Below are 26842 nucleotides of genomic sequence, written 5' to 3'. Positions count from 1 at the left end.
GTAGTTATTCATTAAATTATTCAACCATGACTCAGTTGTTGATGTTATGAATTGCTGAGGTGACTTCCTTCGGGGAGCAAGCGAGGGCAGGCTGAGTTCAGCGCATGCCATCAACATCATATCTGACACGTTTCCTCTCGAGGCCTGTTCGCTCTCTCCTTGGGTCAGTGACAGAGACTCGTATCACTTGTTACCCAGAGAACACCTCACTTAAGTGTTCTCCTATAAGTGCACTAAGACACTTACCTTAGCAGAGAAAGTACAATATATTCTCAACTGAACTCAGTACCTGTGAAACTATATTTTTCTACAATAAAGCAAAACCAACAAAGTGTTAACTTCAGCCCTGCCACTTATCAATTCAAGAATTAAAAAAAAAAAAATATATATATATATATATATATATATATATATATATATATATATATATATATATATAAATGTGTGTGTGTGTAGACACACAACAAAACACACACAAATAAATAATAATGGGAAAATACTCACAATTAATAATCGGAAACAAATTTATTAAAAATGTGAGTCGACCCTCAAGTCTGTGCTTTATTTATTAAGGACTTGAGGGTAGATTCACATTTTTAATAAATTTGTTTCTGATTGTATATTTGCATTGTATTGTATATATACTGTATGTGTGTGTGTGTGTAGACACACATACATATTTACAATACAGGTAAAGTAAATTACTGTCTCTAGAACAAATGGCTCCCTGTCCCAGTCGCAAAAATGCTGGCAACTTTAAAACTACCCACAAACATTCTTGGGTACATCCAGGGTGTCATCCGCGAATAATAGAGGACCGCAAAATAAAAATCCTGAATATGCCCCCCTCCCCTCCCCCTACTGTGCAAACTAGAAGTCAACATGATATCATGGAGCTAATGAAATGTTGAATAGATAAATAAAAATGTTGTCACTGATAAATTTTCATGTTTCACATTCCAGGGTCTCATTGAAGCTGGCTCAGATCTAGAAGCTGTCAACAAATACCTTGACCAAGCAGGGTCTAAACTTAAATATCGCACATACGGAGAAACACTCTTTGATATACTAATTGCTGGCGGCATCCTTAGTGAGTATTTTATCTTTTCTTTTTTATTGTGTTTATAAATTATTTACATCTAGAAGCTTCTTCCCTTTAGAATTAATTTTTTATTCTTTAAAACTGAGTACAGTCTTTCCTCGACTTATGACATATTCGACTTACGACAACCCGGACATACTATGGCCATGGTCCTATAAAATATTTTTCACATTACGTATTTTCGAGTCCCGACGTCAGTGATCGCGCTGTGTACTGACAAAATTTTTGTTTGTAATTCCCTTTAAAATGGCTGGCAAGCGTAAAAGTGAGAGTTCTCGTGGTGCCGAGAAGAAAAAGAGAAACCCATTTTAGAATTTCTATGTACAGTATTACTTTTGCCTTTTCGACTTACGACCTCGTCTTCGGGACGGAACCCCGTCGTAAGTCGAGGAAAGACTGTACTGAACTTAGGGATTTGATTTTACTTATAGTTTTAGTGTGTATGAATGTTTCTGAAATTTTCAAGGCTGAAAGGAAATAGTATTCGTAATATCTCCATTAGCTGGAATCCCTCTTACCTGTAACTCCAAAAACCGGATTTCAAATTTGCTGGGAATATTTCTTGAAAAAAATCTCGATTCCAGGTTTGGGGAAAAATAACGTCATCAGAAATGTTGTGAATAAATTTTTTACACTTTTTTTTTGCTAATAGCCTCGTGCCTCAAAAATACCTTAGCTTTCATCTTTATTCAAAACATCTTCAGGGCTTAGACCCACTAACCCCCTCCCCAACACTGGGTGACCTGACATTGCATCAGGTCAGGCTAGTAAAGTGACCCAATAATCCTCCCCCAAACTTCCTTCACAAGTATTAAGGTGTGATAGTTATGTATTACAGTCAGTAAAGTGATGTGTCTGCCTACTGTAGGCTAAAGATGACAGGATCTTCTGGCGAGTACATTATATACAGTAGAGTAGTACAGTAGTATACATTATTTTGTTGACAGTATGTACAATATTGTACAGTACAGTGGTGTTCGCATAAATGAATACAGATCCTGCGAGATGTCATTTAGACTCGTGGAACATACCACACTGTCTTGGCTGTAACTCACAGCTCCACTAACTCCCACATCATGTAGATCTTTTGTTTTTATAGTATATTTATATAACCAAACTTTTAGTTAAAGTTTTCAGGATTATTTTGATAAAAAATGGTGTGTCCAACTTAATTAGAACTTTTTATTGACTCTGGTATCAACATTTCTAACACTTTTTTATATAAAAGAATGGAATTCCCATCATTATATATCAAAATATTTTGTTTAAGAGTATCTTCTTGGAAACGTCTTGTAGAGAATTTATTAAGGATCATTAGTATGCTATCAAATTCATCTCCCTATCACAATTAGCAGATGCTTGAGTGAGGTACAGTAGGTGGAAAGTCACCCTAGAGAAAACTGACCGAGCAAACCTACCATCTCGCCGCCCAAAAGGTTCACCGCCCAGTGGCCCCAACATCACCCACATGCCCACCCGCACCCTCCAGCACCACCCGCACCCTCCGGCACCACCCGCACCCTCCGGCACCACCGCACCCTCCGGCACCACCGCACCCTCCAGCACCACCACCCTCCGCCCACCGCACCCTCCGCACCACCGCACCCTCCAGCACCACCACCCTCCGCACCACCGCACCCCTCCGGCACCACCCACAAACACCTCCAACCACCGCCCAAACCTCCAACCACCGCCCACACAAACACTCCAACCACAGCATACCTTTACGCCCCATGCACACTGCAGCATACACACCTCACTCACTCCTCACTCCAGCTCCCCGCCCCACACACACACACACTCCAACCACCGCCCAGTGGCCCAACATCACCCCAGCATCACCCTCCAACACCGCACCCTCCGGCACCACCCGCACCCTCAGCACCACCCGCCGCCCAGACATGCCCTCCAGCACCACCCTTGCATGAACCACGCACCCTCCAGCACCACCCGCACGCCCAGACCGCACCCTCCAGCACCACCCACCTCCGCCGCCCACCTCCGCCACCACACCTCCACCACCACCCTCCGCCACCGCCCACACCCTCCGCCACGCCCCACACCCTCACCACCGCCCCACCCTCCGCCACCGCCCACCTCCGCCGCCCACCTCCGCCACCGCCCACAAACACCTCAACCACCGCCCACACAAACACACTCCAACCACCACACACACACACACACCCTCCAACAACATCCACCCCTTCACACACACTCCAACAGCGACCACCCACACACACACACCCTCCAACAGCGACCACCCACACACACACACCCTCCAACAGCGACCACCCACACACACACACACCCTCCAACAGCAACCACCCATTCACACACTCAAACATCATCCGCACAGCCCAACATCACACACACACACACACGAACACAGGAATTAAAACAGCAAGTATCCAGAGTGAGGATATTATTGTATGACAAATTTGCAAGTGTGCGACTGCATGGTGGCGAGTTAAAGATAGGCTGTTGAGGAGCGTCTGGTAATGCTGGTGCATATTACCACTCCTTTCCACTCCATTTCTCTAATCACCCACAATTTTCTGCTTTTTCACTCCACATTTCAAAATATTATGTAAGGTAATGTTGAAGGGTTACGACGTTGCTCATTTATACATACACTTCCCAATTTCCCCAAAATACTTAAGCTTCTGTCATTATTCAAGACATCATCAGGACATGAGACCCACTAATCCCCCACCCAACAATGGGTAACATGACATTGTATCAGGTCAGTAATATTAGACCACTAATCCCCCACCCTACCTCCTCCTGACATTGCATCAGGTCAGGTCAATTACATGAGATCCACTAATCCCCCATAGCTCCATGGGAGTGGAAAATATCAGTCTTTGCTGTAACACATTTTCATTCATGCTGCTATCATAGATTTTTAGTTTTTAAATGTAATTATTTAACCAAACTTTTAGATAAACTATTCTGGATTATTCAAGTAAAGAAATTGAGTTTATAACTTAATTATAACTGCTTTGACAGACTCCGGTAGTTTAGACTCAAAAAACATACCCAGCACCCAGAAACATTCTGGAGATGTGGTCTAGTGTCTTTATGTGCAAGATGCGAAGTTTAGACGCTTGGAAACTTTTTCCAATAACCAGAAATAATTCCGGGAATAAGGATTTATTCCGGGTTTCAGAAAGTCGTCTGGTTACCCGGAAATCTCTCGGCTCCGTAAGTGCTGTACTGTACACCATTTGTTCCAGCCAATGGGGATATCACTATAAGTATGCACAGGATGGATTAGTAGCTTGATTGAAATCTGGATTTTTGACAACTGAATGGTGTTATGGGAGAGGTGCAGAAAAAATATCAAAAAAGGATTTTAATGTTTTTAAATTTTTTAGGAATATGGTGAACACTTACTTCATTTCCACTTCATTTCCAAGCTGCATTCACATGGAGTGTTAATTCTACAACAAAATGAAAAAAAGATTTCTTGTTTTACAAGTTTTTTGGCAAGGCAAAATCAGTTTACATATACTATGGGGTAATAAATATGAAGAAAAATTTGAAAAGATCTATGGATGCCTCATTTTATTCTATACAAATTAGCTGAAACTATATAAAATGTCAGAAAATCTTTTAAAGCAGACATTATTCTGGCATCAGAAGCTACATTATTCTTTACGTAACTGCAGAATATAATATTCTTTTACATTCTACATTGGGTAAATTTCAAAGGTATTTTATTATCCTCTGACTTCAGGTACAGGGGTATTGTTATTTAAAAGTATGGTATGGCCAAATATTTGCCCCTTTTTTCCCCCACTAATTTGAATCTGTTTGTATTCTTATGTGTCCTATTGTATGTTAATAGTAAATACTAGAAGTAGTTTCATAGAGAGTGCTTTGCAGTTGGACGTATTTGTGTGGTGGTGTGGATGTGAATATTAAATCTATAGGTCTGGCCATCTGGATAGCCATTAAATATTTACATCTTGCAGCTCCAGGCGGAGGAACCTCCGATGATGGCATTGACAGTGGTCCAGTACGCACGGATATGTGTGTCTTTGGGGCTCCAGATGATTCTTATGAGACGCTTCGGGGTTATGCTCAGGTTTTCACCAGGTTGATGAGGCGTTACAAATACTTGGAGAAAATGTTCTATGAAGAAATGAAAAAGGTATCCAGTATATATGATTTTTTGATCATTCATTAATGCTTTTGATGAGTTATTGGAGAGCTCTGGTCATAGAACTTTCATTTTGATATAGTTATATATAGTTATTGCTTCAATGTCTTTCATGGAAATAAATTTATTTATGCAGGTCCTGGTGTATCTGAAGGGGTTCAGAGAAGGTGACCGCATCCGCTTGGCTCGTTGTGTTGCTATATGGACTAGTGACTCCCTGCTTGATCCTAAGGTGCTAGCAACTCTGTTACAGGATCATCTTGTGAAGGATGGCCTTGCTGCTGATTTTCTTTGTGAGGTTAGTACAAGTTAGATGGAGATTTCAACCATACCAAATTTCATAAGTTTGCAAAGTCAGAGCTACCCCAAGAAAAGCTTTTGATGTAATTTGTATAGTACTTGTTATTCTACTACTGTTGACCCTTTCTATATGGGGGTCCTTGTATGCTGGATACAATCATCTAAAATCATCTGACCAGTGAGTCCTTACACTCATTAGGCTGGCCTGAAGGATTAATTTTATTTAGTTTTGGTCATTTGCTTTATTACAGGGCAGTAGTCACATTTCCTGATAAAGTTGGTTGATGAGTTATATCTTAGTGATGGTTGGTAGTGTTGGTAGTCCAAGAATGTGGGTGGTGTAGTAGCTTTGTCCCAATCTGACAATTGAAGTCATGGTGATGATCAGAGCGTTGAAAGAGTTGGTGAACTTGAGCGCCTCTTGGTATGTGGTGTAGAAGAGGGAGAAATTAGTCTTGCATGATCTTCTCTCTTTCTAGGAGTCCTCATTATGTAGCTTTATGGTAAAAGACCAGGTAGGGGAAGCACAGGTGAGCTTAGGAAGTGTGAATTTGTCTTAAACACTCAAGAGCCTAGGCTTGGGAACTTTGAGGGACTGCTTGGGAACACCTGGACATACCAACAAGGTTTGGGAACAGCATCCTTCACGCTGTGACTACATATTACTAAAAATAGGTTTGAAGATAAGACTCCTGACCCTAGCAACTCGAGGAGTTGGTCACAAACTTGAGCTACTCACTCATCCATTCATTCATTCATTTTAAACCAATAATAAACAAAAGTGAAATACATGCAGTACAATAATAGTTTTATATCTTCAGGAAGTAACAACAGCTCAGAGGTGACCAGATATTTATATTTATGGATGAAAAACAAACCTAAAATTTTTTGATCTTGTTTATTTAATTTTTAGGTCCTCTTGACCGCAAAGAACCTGAAGGACATTAACACAGTGCGATCCCTGCTTCGCAAAGCTGGCTTGGATTCAAGGTTGATGGAGTTCCTACAGGCCAACAAACGAACTGATGAGAACTTCAAGAACCTGTTCCAGCAGAAGGGCTTGGAAGAGATACTTGGTATCTACAGGAGCTTGGTGAGTGATATTAATTGAACTTAATAACTATATATGTGAATATTTTAGAAACTGTAAATATTAAAACTTCTAGAGAGTGATAGCATAGGTTTACTTCACATTTGAAGTGGGAGGATCAATCTTCTCTGATACAATTGCGTTTGTGCAACATGGCATCCCCAGCAATTGAATAAATGTGGCTGGTACATTAATGAACTCCAAATTTTGTACCCACTAATGCAGCTGTTGTGTGTGTGGATTTTGTATTAAAAATTCCCATCCGAGGTGTTAGGAGGGGATAGTTTAGTTTGATAATGGCCTCTGACATCCTGTGTATTATAATGTATGTCATTAACACCAACACAGCCTCGGTTTTCCTGAAAATGTCAGAGAGAACTTTATTATTTCTAGAAATTCATAAATGATGGTCTTAAAACTTGATGATGGAAATACCAAGCTATTAATGGTTGCCTCTTGTGTAACGAGGATGGCCGGCCCAAGGGCCACCTAGGCTTGAATTTGTTTAAAGGTATAGAAGCTGTCGCCAACACAACAACCACACCCTAAGGTAACGCGTTGCATGATGCAGTGTCAAAGATTGAAAGGAATCCCTGCCAACATTTTTTTCTCTGACAAGCATAAGTAAAGTGTGTATCTTTGTGTGATGATGCTAATGGGACATAATAGGAAGAATAGAATGAGTGAGTGTTAGACAACAAAGAACAGCAAACCTTTCCAATGCTGGACTAATTTGTGCATACTCTCTCCATTAGTGGGAAGGTTTCCTTTACCCAATTTCCAACCATCAAAATGCTTACCTTGTAAGGCGAGTTTCATGGGAAAAAAATTACTCTTGGGTGCATCTGCTGGTTTGCTGTAATTTTTTTTTATTTTTTATTTTTTTATTTTACTGCCTGCCACCAATAATTTTTGTATTTTCTTAACCTAAATGTTGTTTTTCTTTATTACCTTTGATGAATGTGTATTATTTTAACAATACAGTCAAAATCCCAAGTACCAGACTATTTAAGCCACAGTGATGTCGTTAATCAGACAGAATCCGTTATTCAGACGTCCATAACGACATAGAGGCACAACTGTTCAAAACAGTCGGCTTATTACACTAACACAGATTGGCTTATTTAGGCTCATAATAAATTAGTTTGCGTAAATTTATCATACTTTGAATTGCTTTCAGTAAATTCATGTTTTTATTTAACCCTTAGGCCCCGGGTAACGTTCTAGAACGTCTGCCTATTTTCCCGCCATTTTTTTCTTATTTATTTTTTATTTATTTATTTCTTATTTATTTTTGGAAATGTTGATTTTTTTTCTCAATTTAACCCCGTGTGGGGGGTACTGCCAGCAGCACCCTAACCTGGGGCTTAAGGGTTAAAGTGTTAATAGATGTAGGTAAAGTTTAAGATTCTAGAAGCTTTCAGAACTACAGAGAAGATTTTTTAAGATCCTAACGTAAATATGTGTGGCATGAATCGCCTTGTGCAGTGCGAGAAAAAGTGGATGACGTGAAAGTGTACAGTATACCGAATACAGTGAGTTTTTATGAGAAAATTTTATACAAAAAGTAACGGATCAAACTACAGTATACAGTCTCTCCTCCACTTACGACAGGGTTCCGTTCCGACAACCAGGTTGTAAGTCGATTGAGTCTTAAGTTGAACCGACAAAAATAATACATAGTGCAGGTAATAATTGTAAAACTTTTACCTTTTTAATACACAAATTGAGCGGGATACAACGAGGCTGCTATACACACGTGGCAGCGTGACAGCCGAAGTTGTAGTAATAATATTAACATTAAGCGGATCAATTTTCCCCGTAAGAAATAGATAAAATACGTGAGTTACTTTCCTGAGCCTCCCATTGCCCCAGGAAAAAATTTACATACACAGAATATCATTGTCATTTCTATAGAAAATAGTATATAGATCTACAGTACTAAGTTTGTATTGGTACTCACCTATAGGTAGTAGTGGTAGAGCGAGTGTGTGGTGGGTAGTGGAGCGAAGGAGGAGGAGGGTGGGGAGCCACTGAGACTGCGGCTGCCTCCTTCTCCTGCTGACTGGGATTCCTCCGTTGATGTTTGCTCCTCCTCCGTTGTTGGTGGAAATGGCTTGGCAGCAACTGTATCTGAACTGATAGCTTCACCGGTCATCTTTATGTTGTGGAAGTTATACCGATACTTAAATCGTTGAAACCAGCCTCGGCAAAGAACATTTTAGACGCGAGGGTGCTGCTTGACCCGTCAGTTGCTTGGACACAGGTCCCTGAGGAGGTGGGAAACATAAACAGAGTTGACAATTGTTGTTTGCGGGAATATTATTTCATTCACTCGTAATTATACAATGTTTCTTATTATGTTATGATAGGTAAATGCATGGTTTATATACTGTAATTTGTTTACCACTACATTAGTACTGTATTTTTGGTGTTTTCTTATCATTAATATTCACTGGAAAACCAGGTCAATCTGCTTTTCCGGACAGGTACTCCCCCGTTTTAGTCCCGATTTTCGAGGGTTCACTGTATGTAACTTAATTCATTTTTAATACTCCGCTACATGTGCACACAATCCTGCATACATATAGTGAAAAAAGGTCAAAGAAATAGATATCATAAGGGCAAATACACAAAGGGAATAAACATTTCTTTGCACATGAGTTAGGAGACTGAGCTGGGGGAGCGGAGTTTGGGGGCGAGCTGTTGCTATGGCAACTGGTGGGTGTTGAGCTGGCCAAGTAGCCAGCGTCTAATCATGACGGTTGTGTTAAGCTTTCATTGAGCTTTTCCTTCATGGTTTTGGCTGGATTTTTTGCATCTAGATAGTATACACATGTTCTTTGAAGTCGGAATGGAAACTCGTCCGTTTTCCTTATTGTTAACTCTACCTATGACAATGAAGTTCACGAGAAAGAGTGGATTTTTGTGAACATATCCACATCATTGCCAGAGATATACTGTACACTTCCACTTCATCTCGCATTACTCAAGGCCATCCATGACACATACATATGTACGTTGGAACTCGGGAACCTTAAAAATCATGGTCGTTCTGAAAGCTTCTAGAACCTTAGCTACATCTATTGACCCTTTAAATAGAAAACTGAATTTACTGAAAGTGTATTATAAGTTTAATTATTTTACTTAAACTAATTTATTATGAGCCTAAATAAGCCAATCTGTGTTAGTGTAATATACTGGCTTTTTTGAACAGTTGTGCCTCTGCTTTTATGGACGTCTGATTAACGACATCACTGTGGCTTAAATAGTCTGGGACTCCAGGATTTTACTGTATATTATTTATGATTAAAGGAAATGTTATTGCTTAACACTTCTGTAAACTGTGTAGTTTGACACCATGGTGTAAATATTGTCAGCCGCTGCACTTGGTATTAAATAACAGACAATGTTTCCAAATATCCGAACATAAAGATGGATATTATTGGGAATATCCAGTTTTGAGAAGGTTTGCTGTATTTGAAGAAAAAATCCCTGTTGCTGAACATAACTGTATTGTCTACTAGTATGAAACCAGTTGATAAAAGTACAACTGCAGTAAATTATGCATTTTAAGTTTGTTGGCAGGAAGATGTACAGTTGATCATAATTCATAATTTTCTTTATCAGCCACATTCTTCCAAATTCTGGAGGTATCTGATCATAATTCATAATTTTCTTTATCAGCCACATTCTTCCAAATTCTGGAGGTATCGCATTGGCATTCATGTTTCAGGGTTTAGAGTTGAAAATTTTAGGGCAACAATGTCAGGCCAAAATTGGCCCTATTTAGTGGGTTGACTTAAAAAGCACTTTTTCTAGAACACACAATGCATGTAAAACAGGACCTTCTTATAATTATTTCTGTTTTTATTGGTATTTGATTTTCAGTGATACCTGTAGTATTGGTGCACTTCTTGCAATTTTATTTTTACTTTTATCCTCTTCGCCACTGATCGGCTTGTTAGCCGCTTGGGCGATCGGTCACGACTCTTTTCCTTTATATTCTTCACCAAAAGGTCGGCTCGCTAGCCGCCCGGGCGATCGGTCACGTCTCTGTCACGCACTGTTGGCAAATACTGGGCATGCACCGGCTCCTGAATGTACCTGAACCCGCTCCAGTGTTGGTCAAGTCTTCTCTTGAAAAAGAGCTCACTGGTGCCGTCCACAACTTTACTTTCTGGTAGATTGTTCCAGAGTTTACAACCCTCACCCAAAAGCCCTCACTTCCGGATTGGTTTCAATCTTGAGCTGTGACCCGGGCGGCCCGCCAGCTCAAGTAAGGACACCCAACAGTAGTGCCCCTGAGATGCTTATAAACCTCAACTAGGTCCCCCTGCCCGTCTGTAGTATAAGCCAAGTTCAGCGCCCAATCTCAGGGGTAGCTGAGATGCAGGCAGGCACCAGCCAGGCCCTCCTTGAACATTTTCAACCAACTGACAGTCCCTAGCATATCTGGGACCAGATGGGTGACAGTACTCCAGATGGGAAGCACTTCACCCTGAAGATCGCACGAGACGGACCGTCTAGATATCTGAACGACCTCTTATAAGACCCAATAATTTATTTGCCTGATTTACCTTCTTCTCACAATGGCCGAGAACTTGCTCATTGTCAACATACACACCTAGGTCCTCACACAGTCTCAATAGATATTTTCTTCATCCCTTGGAACATGTAGCCTCCTTACCGTTAGTACGCCCCAGGTGCATCCTCTACCTCGTGACATTGAATCTCAGCAGCCATTCCTTGACCATTCCTGGAGCCCACAGAGGTCCTTCTGCAGCTCTTCACATCCCTTGGTTCTAATTTCCAAAATAACTTGGCGTCATCGCAAACATTTGTATGGAGAGTGTACAACGTCAGGCATATCATTTATAAACAAACAAACAACAGCGGCCCACACTACCCTGGACCCACTTGTTACAGGTACAGATGACGATTGTGCATTAATCACCACATTGCTTGCGGTCATGTAGAAAGTCTTCTATCCACGCTAGGACATTTCCCCGAATTCCATCTTCCAGTTTGATTTTCAGCCTTTCGTTGCATCTAATGTCAGTGTATCAGTCTGTTGAGTATGTTAATTTCTTCGTTTGGTATAAGACAACTACTGTTAGAAGTTTTTCGTGTAAAGGGAACTTGTGTCTCTCAGCCTATGATTTGCATCAATTATGCTCACTCTTCCTCTGGATACTCAAGCAAATTCAAATTCCATAGCAGTAGTTCGCCTTTGTATGAGAAAACTAGTTGTGTGTGTGTGTTGAAATAGTGTTTAAACTCTCATATTTGGGACTGATGGAATGTGAAATGTTACTTAATAGTTACACTTCTTGAAATACTATATGTAAAAGCTGGTGTTTCAGTCTGACTGAACCTTTTATTCAAGACAATAAAAGTAAGCATTTAGGTTTTCTGATTAACCCTTAAGCCCCGGGTTTGGGTGCTGCTGGCAGTAAACCCCCCGATGAGATAAATATAAAAAATCAACTTTTACAACAATAATTATTATAAAAGAAAAAAGTGGCAAGAATACTGTAGGCGGACAGAACGTCACTCAAGTGTTAACACCTTACATGCCAGTGGCACGAGCTTAGGAAAACAATTTCATATATTTATTATGTATTCAACAGGAAAGAGACACCAGCCTAAAGGAGCTACAGACATACCTGGGGCAACAGGTTAATGAGGGTGCTGCAGTCAGGGACATCATAGTAGGGGTACAAGAGATTGCAAAAAAGAACAACATCCAGGAACCTCAGATAGTTTCTGCTGTAAGTAAATTTTATATTGTGAAATGTGCATTTTATATTATGTATTAACTGGCAGAAAGGCATAGTTAAAAGTTATGAAGCTGACGGAGATATCACTGCACACATATATATGTACTATATACACTTTATATACATGTATCCTCACAACCGCGAGGGAAAGGTTCCAGAAAACTACCGTGATAAGCAAGACCTTACATATTAAAACACAACATTTGGGAAAATTTAGTTTTATCCCAGGACCCCAAAGATGCATCCCCAAACTGCCGAAAATATACCCCCAAAAATGTGTAGGTACACCAAAAGATATAATACTAGTAACATACCTTTACTAATTAATGAATAACAAATAAACAATGTACAGTACCTTACAATATTGTATCATGAATGCACCTGTGAAAAAGAAGTGTTAAGGTTCCTCATCCAGTCAAGTTACGAAGACGTGTGTATTCTCTGTTTGAATGTTCGGATGTTCCCAACAAGGATAAGCATGCGCTTGGCAACACACCCTCCCCGACCTTTCTGCTTTCACACTTTATAATTTAAAATTAATGTAATGTAATGTGGAAGGAATATGACATTCATTTATACTTACACTCAATTTTGTGGTAGACATCAGCTGTTCAGTTGTCTGGCAGTGCTACAGCCCGTGTTACCAAAGAAACAGATTGACACATCATCATCTCGCCACCTACACAATCTCCCCCTCCATCACCAGCTCCATGAATACCACCACTACCTCTATTATCACCACCTAAATCATAATTTCAGTGATGGCCAGAGCAGATTAGCATGATATCCACTGCCTCCCACCCACTTCCCACCTTCCTCCTCCCTCCCATCCACTGCGGCCTCACCCACTTCCCACCTTCCTCCTCCCTCCCATCCACGTCTCCACCCACTTCCCACCTTCCTCCTCCCTCCCATCCACTGCATCTCACCCACTTCCCACCTTCCTCCTCCCTCCTATCCACTGCGTCCTTACCCACCTCCCACCTTCCTCCTCCCTCCCATCCACTGCATCTCACCCACTTCCCACCTTCCTCCTCCCTCCCATCCACTGCATCTCACCCACTTCCCACCTTCCTCCCTCCCATCCACTGCATCTCACCCACTTCCCACCTTCCTCCTCCCTCCCATCCACTGCATCTCACCCACTTCCCACCTTCCTCCTCCCTCCCATCCACCGCCTCACCCACTCCCACCTTCCCTCCCATCCACTGCCTCACCCACTTCCCACCTTCCTCCCTCCCATCCACTGCATCTCACCCACTTCCCACCTTCCTCCTCCTCCCTCCCATCCACCTGCCCTCACCCACTTCCCACCTCTTCCTCCTCCCTCCCATCCACTGCATCTCACCCACTTCCCACCTCTCCTCCTCCCTCCTATCCACTGCGTGCCTTACCCACTTCCCACCTCTCCTCCTCCTCCCATCCACTGCGCCTCACCCACTTCCCATCTTCCTCCCTCCCTCCCATCCACTGCATCTCACCCACTTCCCACCTTCCTCCTCCCTCCCATCCACTGCATCTCACCCACTTCCCACCTTCCTCCTCCCTCCCATCCACCTCGCGCCTTACCCACTTCCCACCTTCCTCCCTCCCTCCCATCCACTGCATCTCACCCACTTCCCACCTTCCTCCTCCCTCCCATCCACTGCATCTCACCCACTTCCCACCTTCCTCCTCCCTCCCATCCACCGCGCTCACCCACTTCCCACCTTCCTCCTCCCTCCCATCCACTGCATCTCACCCACTCCCCACCTTCCTCCTCCCTCCTATCCACTGCGTCTACCCACTTCCCACCTTCCTCCTCCTCCCATCCACTGCATCTCACCCACTTCCCACCTTCCTCCTCCCTCCCATCCACCGTCTCACCCACTTCCCACCTTCCTCCTCCTCCCATCCACTGCATCTCACCCACTTCCCACCTTCCTCCTCCTCCTATCCACTGCGCCTTACCCACTTCCCACCTTCCTCCTCCCTCCCATCCACTGCATCTCACCCACTTCCCACCTTCCTCCCTCCCTCCCATCCACTGCATCTCACCCACTTCCCACCTTCCTCCTCCCCTCCTATCCACTGCGCCTTACCCACTTCCCACCTTCCTCCTCCCTCCCATCCACTGCATCTCACCCACTTCCCACCTTCCTCCTCCCCTCCCATCCACCGCCTCACCCACTTCCCACCTCTCCTCCTCCCCCTCCCATCCACTGCATCTCACCCACTTCCCACCTTCCTCCTCCCCTCCATCCACCGCGCCTACCCACTCCCACCCTTCCTCCTCCCTCCCATCCACTGCATCTCACCCACTTCCCACCTTCCTCCTCCCTCCCATCCCTGCCTCACCCACTTCCCACCTTCCTCCTCCCTCCCTTCCACTGCATCTCACCCACTTCCCACCTTCCTCCTCCCTCCCATCCACTGCCTACCCACTTCCCACCTCCTCCCTCCCATCCACTGGATCTCGCCAACACTTGCCCTTCTTCGTTCATTCTACAATGAGTATCGTGATGCATTATTGTACAGTACTGTACATTGTTTATTTGTTATTCATTAATTAGTAAAGGTATGTTACTAGTATTATATCTTTTAGTGTACCTACACATTTTTGGGGGTATATTTTCGGCAGTTTGGGGATGCTTATCACGTAGTTTTGTGGAACCTAACCTCTGCGATTAGCGAGGATACGGGTGTGTGTAGCAGACATGGGGCTGATTAATCATAATCAAATAGTTATAATCTCCTAAGATGATTATGTAATATGTTTGGGATGATTAAGAATCATGATCAAATATTAAAAAATAATTACAGTATAATCACCAAATTAGATTATCATATAATCAATGATTATAGTGTGATTATTCCATGAAATTTGTTTTTCTTACTTCAACAAACCTAAATGCAAGCTGGTATTGAGTACAAGAGCAGCTACAGTTAGATGTACCAGACTTGTATGCGTTTGGTACACATAATGGCAGGTGGCTGGGAGTTTCATTCCACTCCAACCACTCCATTCTTATACAAGCTGATTGTGGGCAGCAATATTAGCCTGCAGAAGGTTCAGAGGCTCACACTGCAGAGAATACTTACAATGAGATTATAAAAAGCTTCAACCTTGAGAACAAGAAGCTCACTATCATAAGGTGCCAGTATGCTAATCATATAATAAAGATTTTAGCTAGCCCTGTAAACATAATCATATATGGTAATCATAATCATCAAGATTTATTATTCAAGTGAACTAATAATTATTTTTTATGATTATATCAGGATATATAATCATTTTTTTATGATTATAAATTCAGGATATAATCATAATCAGCATTTATTGTGATTATTAATCAAAATCCTTATCATAATAAAATGGTGTAATCAGCCCCATGTCTGGCACACAGGGTGGTGTAATGTCTCTAGTGTGACAACACTGCTTGCTTCCTCTCACTTTCAGCTACTGCTTGTGGTGAATAGGGAAGCAAATTGCATAAGTCCTCCCCTGCCAATACACAGCCTGTTCACCATCATGACTCCTGCTGCGCCTCCTTGTAGCAACACATGGTAACTGGGTGCCTATGGCCCAGGCTATCTCAGAGCAGCAGTGGGCCCCAGAGGTCCACTGCTATGTGGAGTCCACCACTGCCCTGCTGCTTTGCGGATTAACCTTGGTAGGTTTAAGGCTATCCGAGTAAACCCCTAAAGAAAAATCATGTGGAGCTTCGCATCAGGCAGACATGCTTACGGAGTTCCAACAAGACCCCAATGACAGTACAGGTGGAAGAGGTAACCAACATGGAAACCCAACAACTACACTGGCGGACGAAGGCGAAACCCAACAAAGTGGGCTATCGGCAGTCTGTTGCAACTCTCCCTCACCCCAGTTGTACACTTCAACCACTGGGTCAGGAAAAGGGAGAGCCAAGATGTGTGGTTGCAACCTCCACTCCTGCCTCACCACATAAACCAACTCACGCACAGCCACATTCCAGCTTGTATTTCTCAGCATTATCAAAAGTCCTATGGTGACAGGGACAGGCAGAGATGACTGCTGGGAGTCTCTAGTCACAACTCTGCACATGGGTGGCATAGATAAGATGGTCATTTATGCACTGGGATCTAGGCAGCAGTGCAATCCAGTCCTGCCTGTGTGACTGAACAGCTCTTTTGTGGAGCCACTCTGCTTACCCCCACATGGGGAGGTTCCCTAAACATAGCCTGCCTAAAGAAACAACCTGACTGAGCAACTGTGGTAGAAAATGCAATCATCACAGATCAAAACAAAAACAAACTATACAACCTCTTATGGCTGCTGCATGAAATGTCAGATACTGGCACAAATGAGTGTCGTGAAATTAGAACCTTCCTTGTGGCAAAAGAGCTGGCTAGGTATAACACTGGATGCAGAGGATGACATCAATGAGGCCATTTATGCCAACCTTGACAGTGCTAACTTCTATCCTGAGAGAAATGGACGAGGCAAGTATAATCCCAACTGCCTGCTCCTGAGCAAGTGTGGTGCAGACAACTTCACTATCACCAATACCTTGTTTAGGCAGGCTGACAAGTTCAAGTGTTCATAGCAACACCCATGATCCATACAATGGCATTTTATTGACTGCATCATTTTCAGAGAGAAAGAATCGCTGAGATGTTTTTGTCAACCGAGCCGTGCATGGTTCTGACCATTGCGACACGGATCATCAGCTCGTCAGTCAAACTCTTACTTCACATTACCCCAAAACGGCAAAGGCAGCAAGCATCCAGAAGAGATTTTAACACGAAGTGTCTGGAGGATCCAGCGGTAGCACAAGCTTTCAGAGAGCAGCTCGAACATGGACTTGATAAACAATCAAACAACAAACAACCCTAATCCCAATGCCAAATGAGGTATTCTCAACACAGTCATGACTAAAACGTGCAGAGAAACCCTTTGTCAGATTGAAAGAATACACCAGGACTGGTTTGATGAAAATGACCTGGAAATCAATGATCTCATTGACGATAAATGTGCTGTTTTAACTGACTGTCAGAACAACCCTCAGTCTCGGACCAAAGCTTATACCTTCTGCAAGAAGAAAGCAGCAGCCCAGCGTGAACTTCACAATCTAAAGAACGACTGGGTTAAAAATAAAGCATGTGAAATGCAAAAACTTACAGATCAACACAAGCACAAATTTTTGAATTCCACTAAAACATTTTAATGGCAAATCAATCATGGCATATCCCCCTCCACTCATCCAATGGTAACTCCCTAATTAAAGACGAAGAGGGCATCCTTCAGCGCTGGAAAGGGCACTACCATTCGCTGCTCAACCGAAACACCGTGTGAATGTCCTGACTACCCAGCAGGTCCCTCAGCATCCAGAGCTGGCCCACCTCAGCTATCCTCCATCCCTGGATGAGGTAGCTACTGCCATCAAACAGATGAAGAATAACAAAGCCTCTGGGCCTGATGGAATCTCATATGAAGTGTATGAAGCAAGAGGACCTTTGTTTACCAGGAAATCTCCCAAGCTCTTAAAGACGCCTCTGTCGTCAATATTTATAAGAACAAGGGAGACTGGTCAGACTGGAAAATTACCTCGGAATCTCGCTGCTGTCTGTAGCTGGCAAGATTATCGCTCGAGTCTTCCTAAACGGACTTCTTCTTGAGGTGGAAAACTTCCTCCCAGAATCTCAATGTGGCTTTAGACCATCACTTGGCATCACCGACATGATCTTTGCTGCGTGCCAGATAGAGGTAAAGTGCAGAGAACAGCATCGTGACCTGTACATGGCCTTCACCTCAGTCAACAGGGAAACCCTCTGGTGGACCCTCAGCCATTTTGGCTGCCCGCCAAAATTCATCGCCATTGTGAGGCAACTCCTCTGTGGACGACCCTGCCGGACCTGTATCAGCCTCTCTAGTCACCTCGGCTCACCGTCAAAGATGACAGCCTTAATAACTTGTATCATAATTGGATGATCGTAGTAGTAGTAGTAGTAGTAGTAGGGGAGAGAGAGACGTTGAGGTGTAGTGTACCCTATTTGGGTACTAAGGAACCTATTAGTAGTCAAACTCCACATCATGGTTTTGGTTGAGCAGGGAATAGTAGTGCTCTTTCCAGTGCTGAAGGATTCCATCTTGGCCTTTAATTTGTGTTACTGTCAAGCGAGTCCAGGGGGCCATGCCGTTTGTATGTGGGTAATAGATAATTGGTGGAATTGCAAAATTTTTGCATTTGGTATCACTCGGTTAATTTTGGGGTTTTACATGCTTCACTACCTGCAGTTTGTGCTGGAGCATTGACATGGAAGGTAGCAACTTTGGTTTGTTTTTCCAGTCAATGAAGGCAGTCATTATCATGAAACCAATCCTGATTTTTTTTTGGGGGGGACAGGCTAAGTGTCTTGCTCCTGGTCATTGAGATGACATAACCCTGAAGATACCTCTGTTCAGCACTAAAATATAATTTGTCTGTTTTTGGATTGTTAGTCCCTCATCGAGGTGCTTCCTGAATGTATGTTCCACCTCCTGATCCTCATTTAACTGACAATAGTCAGTTAGATATTAGTATTTGGATCAAAGGTGCAGCCTAGAGCCTTTGAACTTGTTGGGCTGCACAATCAAGGTATTGATGATCATAAAATGGTTTCAGCACACACTTGCCGAGGAGTTGGCTATGGGGTTACCTTTTGTTGTCCCCTCTCAATGTGGAAAGATCAGTTAAGTCTCAAAATTTATTCATCAATCTGAGTAAAAAGTTGTTTCCACTTGCAAATTAAGTAAAGCTTCACTGCTAGAAGAAAAATTAATTATACAGCTTTCTATCATTGTTATATAGGCTCGGTGTAAGGATGTACTATTTATATAAAAATCTGCGACAATTGTGGCTCCTGCTTAAATGTTAAAATTTTAGTGAAGTCTGCACCATCTCCACTAATTTGTCATTTTATTTCTTACGCCTCTAAAGTGACCTCTCTCATTTCTGCTTTTGGGTAATATTAATGATAATTTGTGTGTGTAATATTCAGGGACTTTCTTTAGATCTGGTCAAGTGTGATGGATGCAGTGGAATGGAATAAGAAGGAGGAACTTGTAGCTGACCAAGCACTGAAGCATCTACGTGTCTATGCTCCTTTGTTTGCTGCAAACACAAAATCAGATCAAGGAGCCTGTACCCTGCTGGAAGTTCAGAGCTTTTAAACTGTACCAAGATTTATCATCTCTCTATGAGTGAATGGATTAGAATGTAAAATTAATTTCTTGAATAGAATTGAAAGTTCTGTGTGTATGTCATGTACAATAGCTTTCCACGGGTGTAGAAATGTGTTCCTACACATCTGTTGTTACATGACCAATACCCATTCATTCATAAATACAGTAAACCCTCGAAAGTCTGGACAATTTTGGGGGAAAGGATATTGGATATTGTTATTAAAACCGTTTATTAGCCAGATCACAGATACCGAGTTGATAAACATCTTAATATTAACATGGCTGAGCCAGTTGAGAGTACATTTATCTCAGGAAGTATTATGTAACATTTAGTATCATCTGGAATTGTACACATAGCATGGTGGAAATAAGAACATATCAGAATGTTACCACAGTTATCACTTTGATATGTATTGACTAATTTTTTTTATTAATATATATATATATATATATATATATATATATATATATATATATATATATATATATATATATATATATATATATATATATATATATATATATATATATATATATACACACAGCATATATAATTTTTTTTTTTAATCAAGTTACCCAATAACTTAAACATTTTATTAGCACATTTTAATAAAATGATTATTACTTCAGTCATCTTGTATTAAAAACCTTCAACATCTGCCATCATAAGTTCTTCAAGTACACCCTGATACATTTATTGTTGTATCATCATAAGGATCAAACTCTGAATCAGATGACGTGGCTTCTGCTTCATTCTCATCCTCCCACAACATTTCATCCTTTTAAAAGACTTGATGACTGCTTCCACAATAATATCATTCCATGCCTTGACAACAAAATCACACAGTACATCCAGTTCAGGAGCACACATATTCCCACCTTTTGTACAAGACTTTTTGCCTCTAATCGTCCACTCGTTCCATTGTTCACAAACATCAAGTGGTTGTACAACTGAAGTTAATCCACCAGGAATAACTACAATGTCATTGCTGTTCCTCGCCATGCTGGTCTTTGTTCCCTTTGTTAAATGACTCGTGAACATATCCCATACTAAGAGACTTCGCTGTTTTCGAAAGCCACCAGATAGCTTACACCATACATGATCAATCCATAACTTTATTCTTTGGTTGGCCATCCACCCTTTCTCGTTGACGTGAACAAAAATTCCAGCCAGGAACTTGATTTTTTGGCATTGTTTTCCTCTTGAAAATTATCATTGGGTTCAGCTTGGTTCCTTCTGCCATGCATGAAAGTGCTACATTAAATCGTTTCTATTCATATCCTGTTGTTTTCACTAACACTGTTTTTGTGCCCTTTGTATCAATAGTATGATTACCAACCATGTCGAAGCTAATAGGTGTTTCATCCATCTTCCCGATGTTGCTTAATGGATAACCGTGTGTCTTACGCTGTTGTATTACGTAGCGATGGAAATTAGTAATTTTACAGTCAAGATCTGCTGGTAATTTTTGTGCTACAGTATTTTTGTTTTCTGCCTCGGTACTAAATCATTTCTTTCCATAAACGCCTACACCATAAAGCAGTGGCTTTGAAGTCTTTGATGTGCTCTTGGTTTGCTTTAGCCCATTTAAGTGCCCAAATACATATTTTGTTTCTTGATACAACATACCCATTTTGACGCTGCTCACGGACCATGTCTACTGCATGCTTCTCTAGGTTCGGCCAGAGTGCAGTGCCTCTTCTCATTGCACATTTCTTCCTGGGCATACTCCTTAGCAAGTGTTCCTTTAATCTCCATTCTCATACCATCTTCTCGGTTACACCGCATTTTCTTGCAGCAGCACAATTGTTGCGTGACTTGCCATATGCTACCACTTTCAGCTTAAAACAAGCTTCATATCTCCTTTGTTTAGCATCTGGAGCCATGGTGGGGTTTTATGGTAGCTGGATATTAATATAATGTTCACCCGGAGAGAGTGCTACTGCTTGAGCCTATCCAAGAAACTGTCTTTAAATACCTTACCGGTATTTAAAGACGGCTGTTCGTTTACTTCGGCGGCAGTTGCAAATGGCATGCGGTGCGTGATGATACCTGCATTTAGTATGTTGTTATTTTATGGTATTTACTGTATGTTAGACAGGTTTGTAATATATTTTTATTATTTTAATACACACTAAACCACAGAACGTAGAGGTTCGGATTTTATTCCTAATTTTGGGCAGATTTTTTAAGGTTCAAATTCCGTTGTATACGCTGACATAAACGGTATGTTTATTTGTTTTTGATAGGGAGCATACATTGGATTCTCATTATTTTTAATTGCCTGCTGGTGGTATGCCCAGTGAAGATGGTCTGGCACAAACTTCCCATGTCCATGCATACCAGTGGATGGCTGGGTGAAAAACCAGTGCTTTAACTGTACCCAGTTAAGGGTATATAGGTTTATTAGATGTATATTTTGGTTATCTGAAAAATAAAAATTGTGAACCAACAAAAAATTTATATTTTCTTTCAGCGGAAGTAATGTCAGAAGAGGTGATTCTGAAGTGGTATAAGGATGGCCATGCAACCAAAGGAAAATCTATATTCTTAGATCAGATAAAGAAGTTTGTAGAATGGCTACAAAATGCTGAAGAAGGTGAGTTACAAATTGTGTTGCTAATATTACAGGGCCTGAATTCTCGACATGTATGTACTGTAGTCAATCCTGGGGGTTTGTGCCACCTGAGTTAGATCAGTAGAACCCATATGCTTAGGTATTTAAAGTCTTTAAATAAGACAGGCAAGTAGGCAAGACAAACGGCTGTAATGGATAGTAATAGGCAGCAGAAAAATTAAAAGGGTATTAATTATTTTGCTTCAAGAGATAAATACAAAAATATTATGCATATTACAACACTATTATAAAAGTAAGAGAGTTGACCAATTAGTTTAAAAAAAGAAAAAAAAATTATTAATTTTCTCAGTTGAAGCTTTGCAGCTCAGAAAATGTGGGCAAAATAGGTTGCATTTATAGGTGTCCACAAAATTTTTCCTTTATGTAGTCTCGCCTTGTACATACTCCTTGCATTTCTCTAATATAGTGGTTCCTCGGTTAACGAACACAATTCGTTCCAGAAGGTCGTTCGTTAACCGAAACCATTGTTTCAATGGGATTTTGGGTAATTGGTTCCAGCTCACCGAAAATTACATACAAAGTAAAAATAAATGCAGTAAAGTACACTTACTTTGAGGTGTGTATGAAGAAGGCTCCTGGTTGGTGATGATGATCATGGGAATTAGAAGTGGGGGTGGAGAAGGGAGAAGAGAAGGAAGTGGGGGTGGAAGAGAAATCACCCCATGCTTCATGCTGTCATTTCACCCATAAAATTTTAAGTTCACTAGGTGTAATTCAAGATTAGTTTCTTTAAATCAACACTGCACTATATATTGTCAATATGTAAAATATATTCAGAATGACCAATAATTGTATTGTAAAAATGTAAAAATAGTTTATGTTCAAGAGAGCCACAAACTAAGATGTTACCTCCACTGACCAGAGATACAAACTGGCGCCTTTGTGGGTGAGTCAAGTGGCTGATTGGCGCACCAAAAACTAGTTTCCTGTACTGCAATTATGTTAAATAAGTGTTAAAATGACAAAAAAAATTTAATATAAAACTTGGAAAATTATTGAATAGTACAACCTTCTTGATATTTACTCAAATGGGAGCAAATTTAAGCCCTAGAACCGATTACTGTATTGGCGGACTAATATTCCAGCTGTGAGCAAGCGAAAACATGTTGACATGATTCCGTAAAAATTTCGTTAACCGAATTGAAGATTCTTATGGAAGGTAATTCGTTAACCGTAATTTTTTTAACCGAGGCGTTCGTTAACCGAGGGATCACTGTACTGCGTGTCGAGATTTATCTTGTCCTCGTTAAAATTGTGGATCTACATGAAATATATATATACTGTATATATTACTGTACTGTATAGGTAAACCTCGATAAACGATGTGTCGTTCAGCAATATTCTGCTATTAACGTTGGTCATGAATTAAGACATCTCGCTATATATGATTTTAAAAAAAAATTGCTTTAACGATAGCCGTTGGTTGGATTTTTTTTATCTAGTGCAAATTATGGGTTTTATCTACTTAAATTAATCGCTGTCTTGTAAGGATTCCAGCAATGCAAATTATATTTTTCTACACCAATTCAATGACATATTATAAGGAAACAATTCTTAACCCTATGCACCAAGCATCTCACTGCACTTGTCAGCCATGATAATAAATTTTGACTCGCTACAGTCCTGCGCTTGGTTGGTACTATGTCAATCGCATCTCCGTCATCATATAGTTCCACGATTGTCATTCGGCATCATTGGCTGTATGTACAGTCCCCTTCACTAGTGCATTTTCAGGGGCCCATCAGGTTTTGTGCAATTTGGCAGCCTTGTTTGTTTACATTTGACAAGGAAACTCAATAGTAAACATACTAAGAAATAAAATTAAAACAATATTAAAACAAATATATCAAAGATAATGATAAGTGGAATGATTATATGACTAGCCCCTGTAAACACTAGTAAAGGGGCCTCTACAATTTTTTCCCAGTGAGAGGACAGCACTAACATTTAGACTGAACTGTGTTATGGTGACTGAAGTGATATTTTGTTTTTGTGACTGTAAAGTGCTTTGCCTCTGTTGTGAAAATGGTGAGCAGTGTCAGCCACTATCATTGTTTTTACATCGTCATCGTTCACTCTTTTTATGACTGGTGCTTTTGCTCTGTTTTTGTGACTGAAGTGAGCAGTGTAACTTTGAAAATGTCTGGGAAGGCTAAGGCATCCAAGACAAACGTGTGTCTGAGGTGAAGCTTGATACTGTGAAACAGCAGAGATTCCCCAGGGACTGTGGGAGTCTGAGTGACATCTCCACCCCACCTAAGAGTCCCCGTAGCCTCGAAGGAGATAATTGATGATAACCAGGCTTGTTCTTCATGATGTGGTGAGTGTTGTTTAATTGTTTTCTATTGATTTAAAGTGTAGGAATTTTTCATCAGTGATACATGTGCATTTGGGGACTGGCTGGGAGTGTATTTCATTGAACCCCATATTATAATGATCCCCATCTTTGATGTTCCACTTAAAGATGGGTTTTTCTGGAACCTAACCCCATCGTTTATCGAGGTTTACCTTTACTTAGACTTGTTTCCACTATCTACAGGTAGTAGGTAATAGGCAGCTATCAAACAGGGAGGTACTACTGCCTGGGGAAGATATTGGAAGCATAATGTATTGTCTAATGGGAGACCCTTCTTCCATATGGCATCACAAAAATTGTGACCAAGTCCCAGGTTGCTGATCTGACTTTATGCCTCATTTACACACAGTTGCAGGGTCTCAATTGTTTCCCTTACTTTGACAACACTAAACTTACATACTGTACAGTGGTCCCTCGGTTATCGAACACAATTCGTTCCAGAAGGTCGTTCATTAACCGAATCTATTGTTTAAATGGGATATTGGGTAAATGGTTCCAGGTCACCAAAAAGTACATACAAAGTAAATACAAAAAATGCAGTAAAGTACACTTACTTTGAGGTGTGTATGTAGAAGGTTCCTGGTTGATGATGGTAATTAGAAGTGGGGGTGGAAGAGAAGGGAGAAGAGAAGGAAGTGGGGATGGAGGAGAAATCACCTTTCAGGGGACCCATGCATGATGCAGTCATTTCACCAATAAAATTTTAAGTTCATTAGGTGTAATTCAAGATTATTTTATTTAAATCAACACTGCACTATATATTATCAATATGTTAACTAAATTTCAGAATGACCATTAATTTCAATGAAAAATGCAAAGATATTCAAGACACCAACAAAATAGATGTTCACAAGAGCACAACTTTATTGATATTTACTCCACTGGAAATGAATGTAAATATAGAACAGAATACTGAATTGGCAGACTAGCCCATCAGCTGATGCTCACAACAAAACGTGATGTTCGTAAGGATTTCGTTAATCAAATTTTTGTTCGTTAACCGAATTGAAGATTTTTATAGAAGGTAATTCGTTAACCGAGGGACCACTGAAGATCGTTTCTTACTACTGTATTGATCTTGGTTTTTTCTTTTTCTTTTTCTTTTTTAATTATTTTCATATATTTTTTTTTCATTTCTATTTTTTATTAGATTTTGTTAGTTATTATTATTATTAATTATTATTATTGTTGTTATTATTATTGTTATTATTATTATTATTATTATTATTATTATTATTATTATTATTATTATTATTATTATTTTATTTTTATTTTTATTTTTATTTTTATTTACATTTCTGCCCCCCAAGCCCTGATGTGGGTCATTGATCTGTGCCCAGGTGGGCTAATCCCCATAAAAAAAACAAAAATTTAAACATAAGTAAATCGACAAATGCTTTGCACAAGTCCAACAAAAATTTAAATTGCCAACTGGAACCTGTAGTATATGAAGTAAGAAGACATGTACAGTATCGTAGAACCTCGTTAATTTGAACTCTGCTTTTATGAACTTTGCCTAATTTGAACGAATTTCAAGTTGAACTGAATATGTCTATTTGATCCACTCATCTAAGTTTGAATTTTATAATCCTGAATAGAACTAAACTGAATTTGTGTCAAAATTCCAGCTGTGGGGTCACCACTCGCTGAAAGCCAGGTGGCATTTAAACTATCTGCTATAAACATTAATTGTCAGTCACTCCCAGTATCTTTGGTAATTATTCCCTAAGCTTGGGTCACATCCTATGGTGTGTGTGTCTGTAGAGCTTTGGGTCACATCACATGACGTTTTGATCTTTCAAGGGCCTGTTTGAATAAAAAAAAGGGCAGGCCTGGCTAGTTTAAGTTGCCAAGTTCATATTTATCTATTTATCTTTCACTCACTCACATTAGAGTGTCCCAGTCTTTTCTCAGTAGCTTCTTAGCTTTTGTGATGTAGGAATCTCGTTCTTGGCCTTGACTCACTTCACCACGTGTTTCTACCGCCCCCCCTACAGTACAAGTTTAGTGCTGTGATCAATTACTGGAGTAGAAATAATGATTGTTCATAGTTTGAATAGTAATAACATAGTAAAACAAGTATCTTCTACTTCACACCTACTGGTTAGTTGATAGACCTGTCCAGTATGGGTGAATCCTCTGAATGTTGGGGTCCCATCCAGATAGCGTTCACATGGAAGCTCAGTAGCTCACATAACAGTAGACACAAACCTCTGACATGGGA

General features: G+C 40.8%; 1 protein-coding gene across 1 annotated transcript in view; it reads left to right on the top strand.

Moving 5' to 3' along the window:
• LOC121873118 (basic leucine zipper and W2 domain-containing protein 1-like) overlaps positions 1 to 26842 on the top strand; it is a 64601-nt gene that overhangs the window by 16217 nt on the left and 21542 nt on the right. Inside the window, exons 3-9 of the mRNA XM_042376431.1 lie at positions 964 to 1090; positions 5080 to 5258; positions 5404 to 5565; positions 6481 to 6660; positions 12291 to 12431; positions 19453 to 19582; positions 22017 to 22223. Of these exons, the coding sequence (XP_042232365.1) occupies positions 964 to 1090; positions 5080 to 5258; positions 5404 to 5565; positions 6481 to 6660; positions 12291 to 12431; positions 19453 to 19582; positions 22017 to 22223 (1126 nt within the window). The remainder of the gene's footprint in view (positions 1 to 963; positions 1091 to 5079; positions 5259 to 5403; positions 5566 to 6480; positions 6661 to 12290; positions 12432 to 19452; positions 19583 to 22016; positions 22224 to 26842) is intronic.

The sequence above is a fragment of the Homarus americanus genome, unplaced genomic scaffold (genome assembly GCF_018991925.1).
Source record: "Homarus americanus isolate GMGI-L3 unplaced genomic scaffold, GMGI_Hamer_2.0 scaffold32929, whole genome shotgun sequence".
In the NCBI taxonomy this organism is placed as follows: domain Eukaryota; kingdom Metazoa; phylum Arthropoda; class Malacostraca; order Decapoda; family Nephropidae; genus Homarus; species Homarus americanus.
Note: the sequence above shows the minus strand (reverse complement) of the source record. Positions and strands in the feature narration are given on the sequence as shown.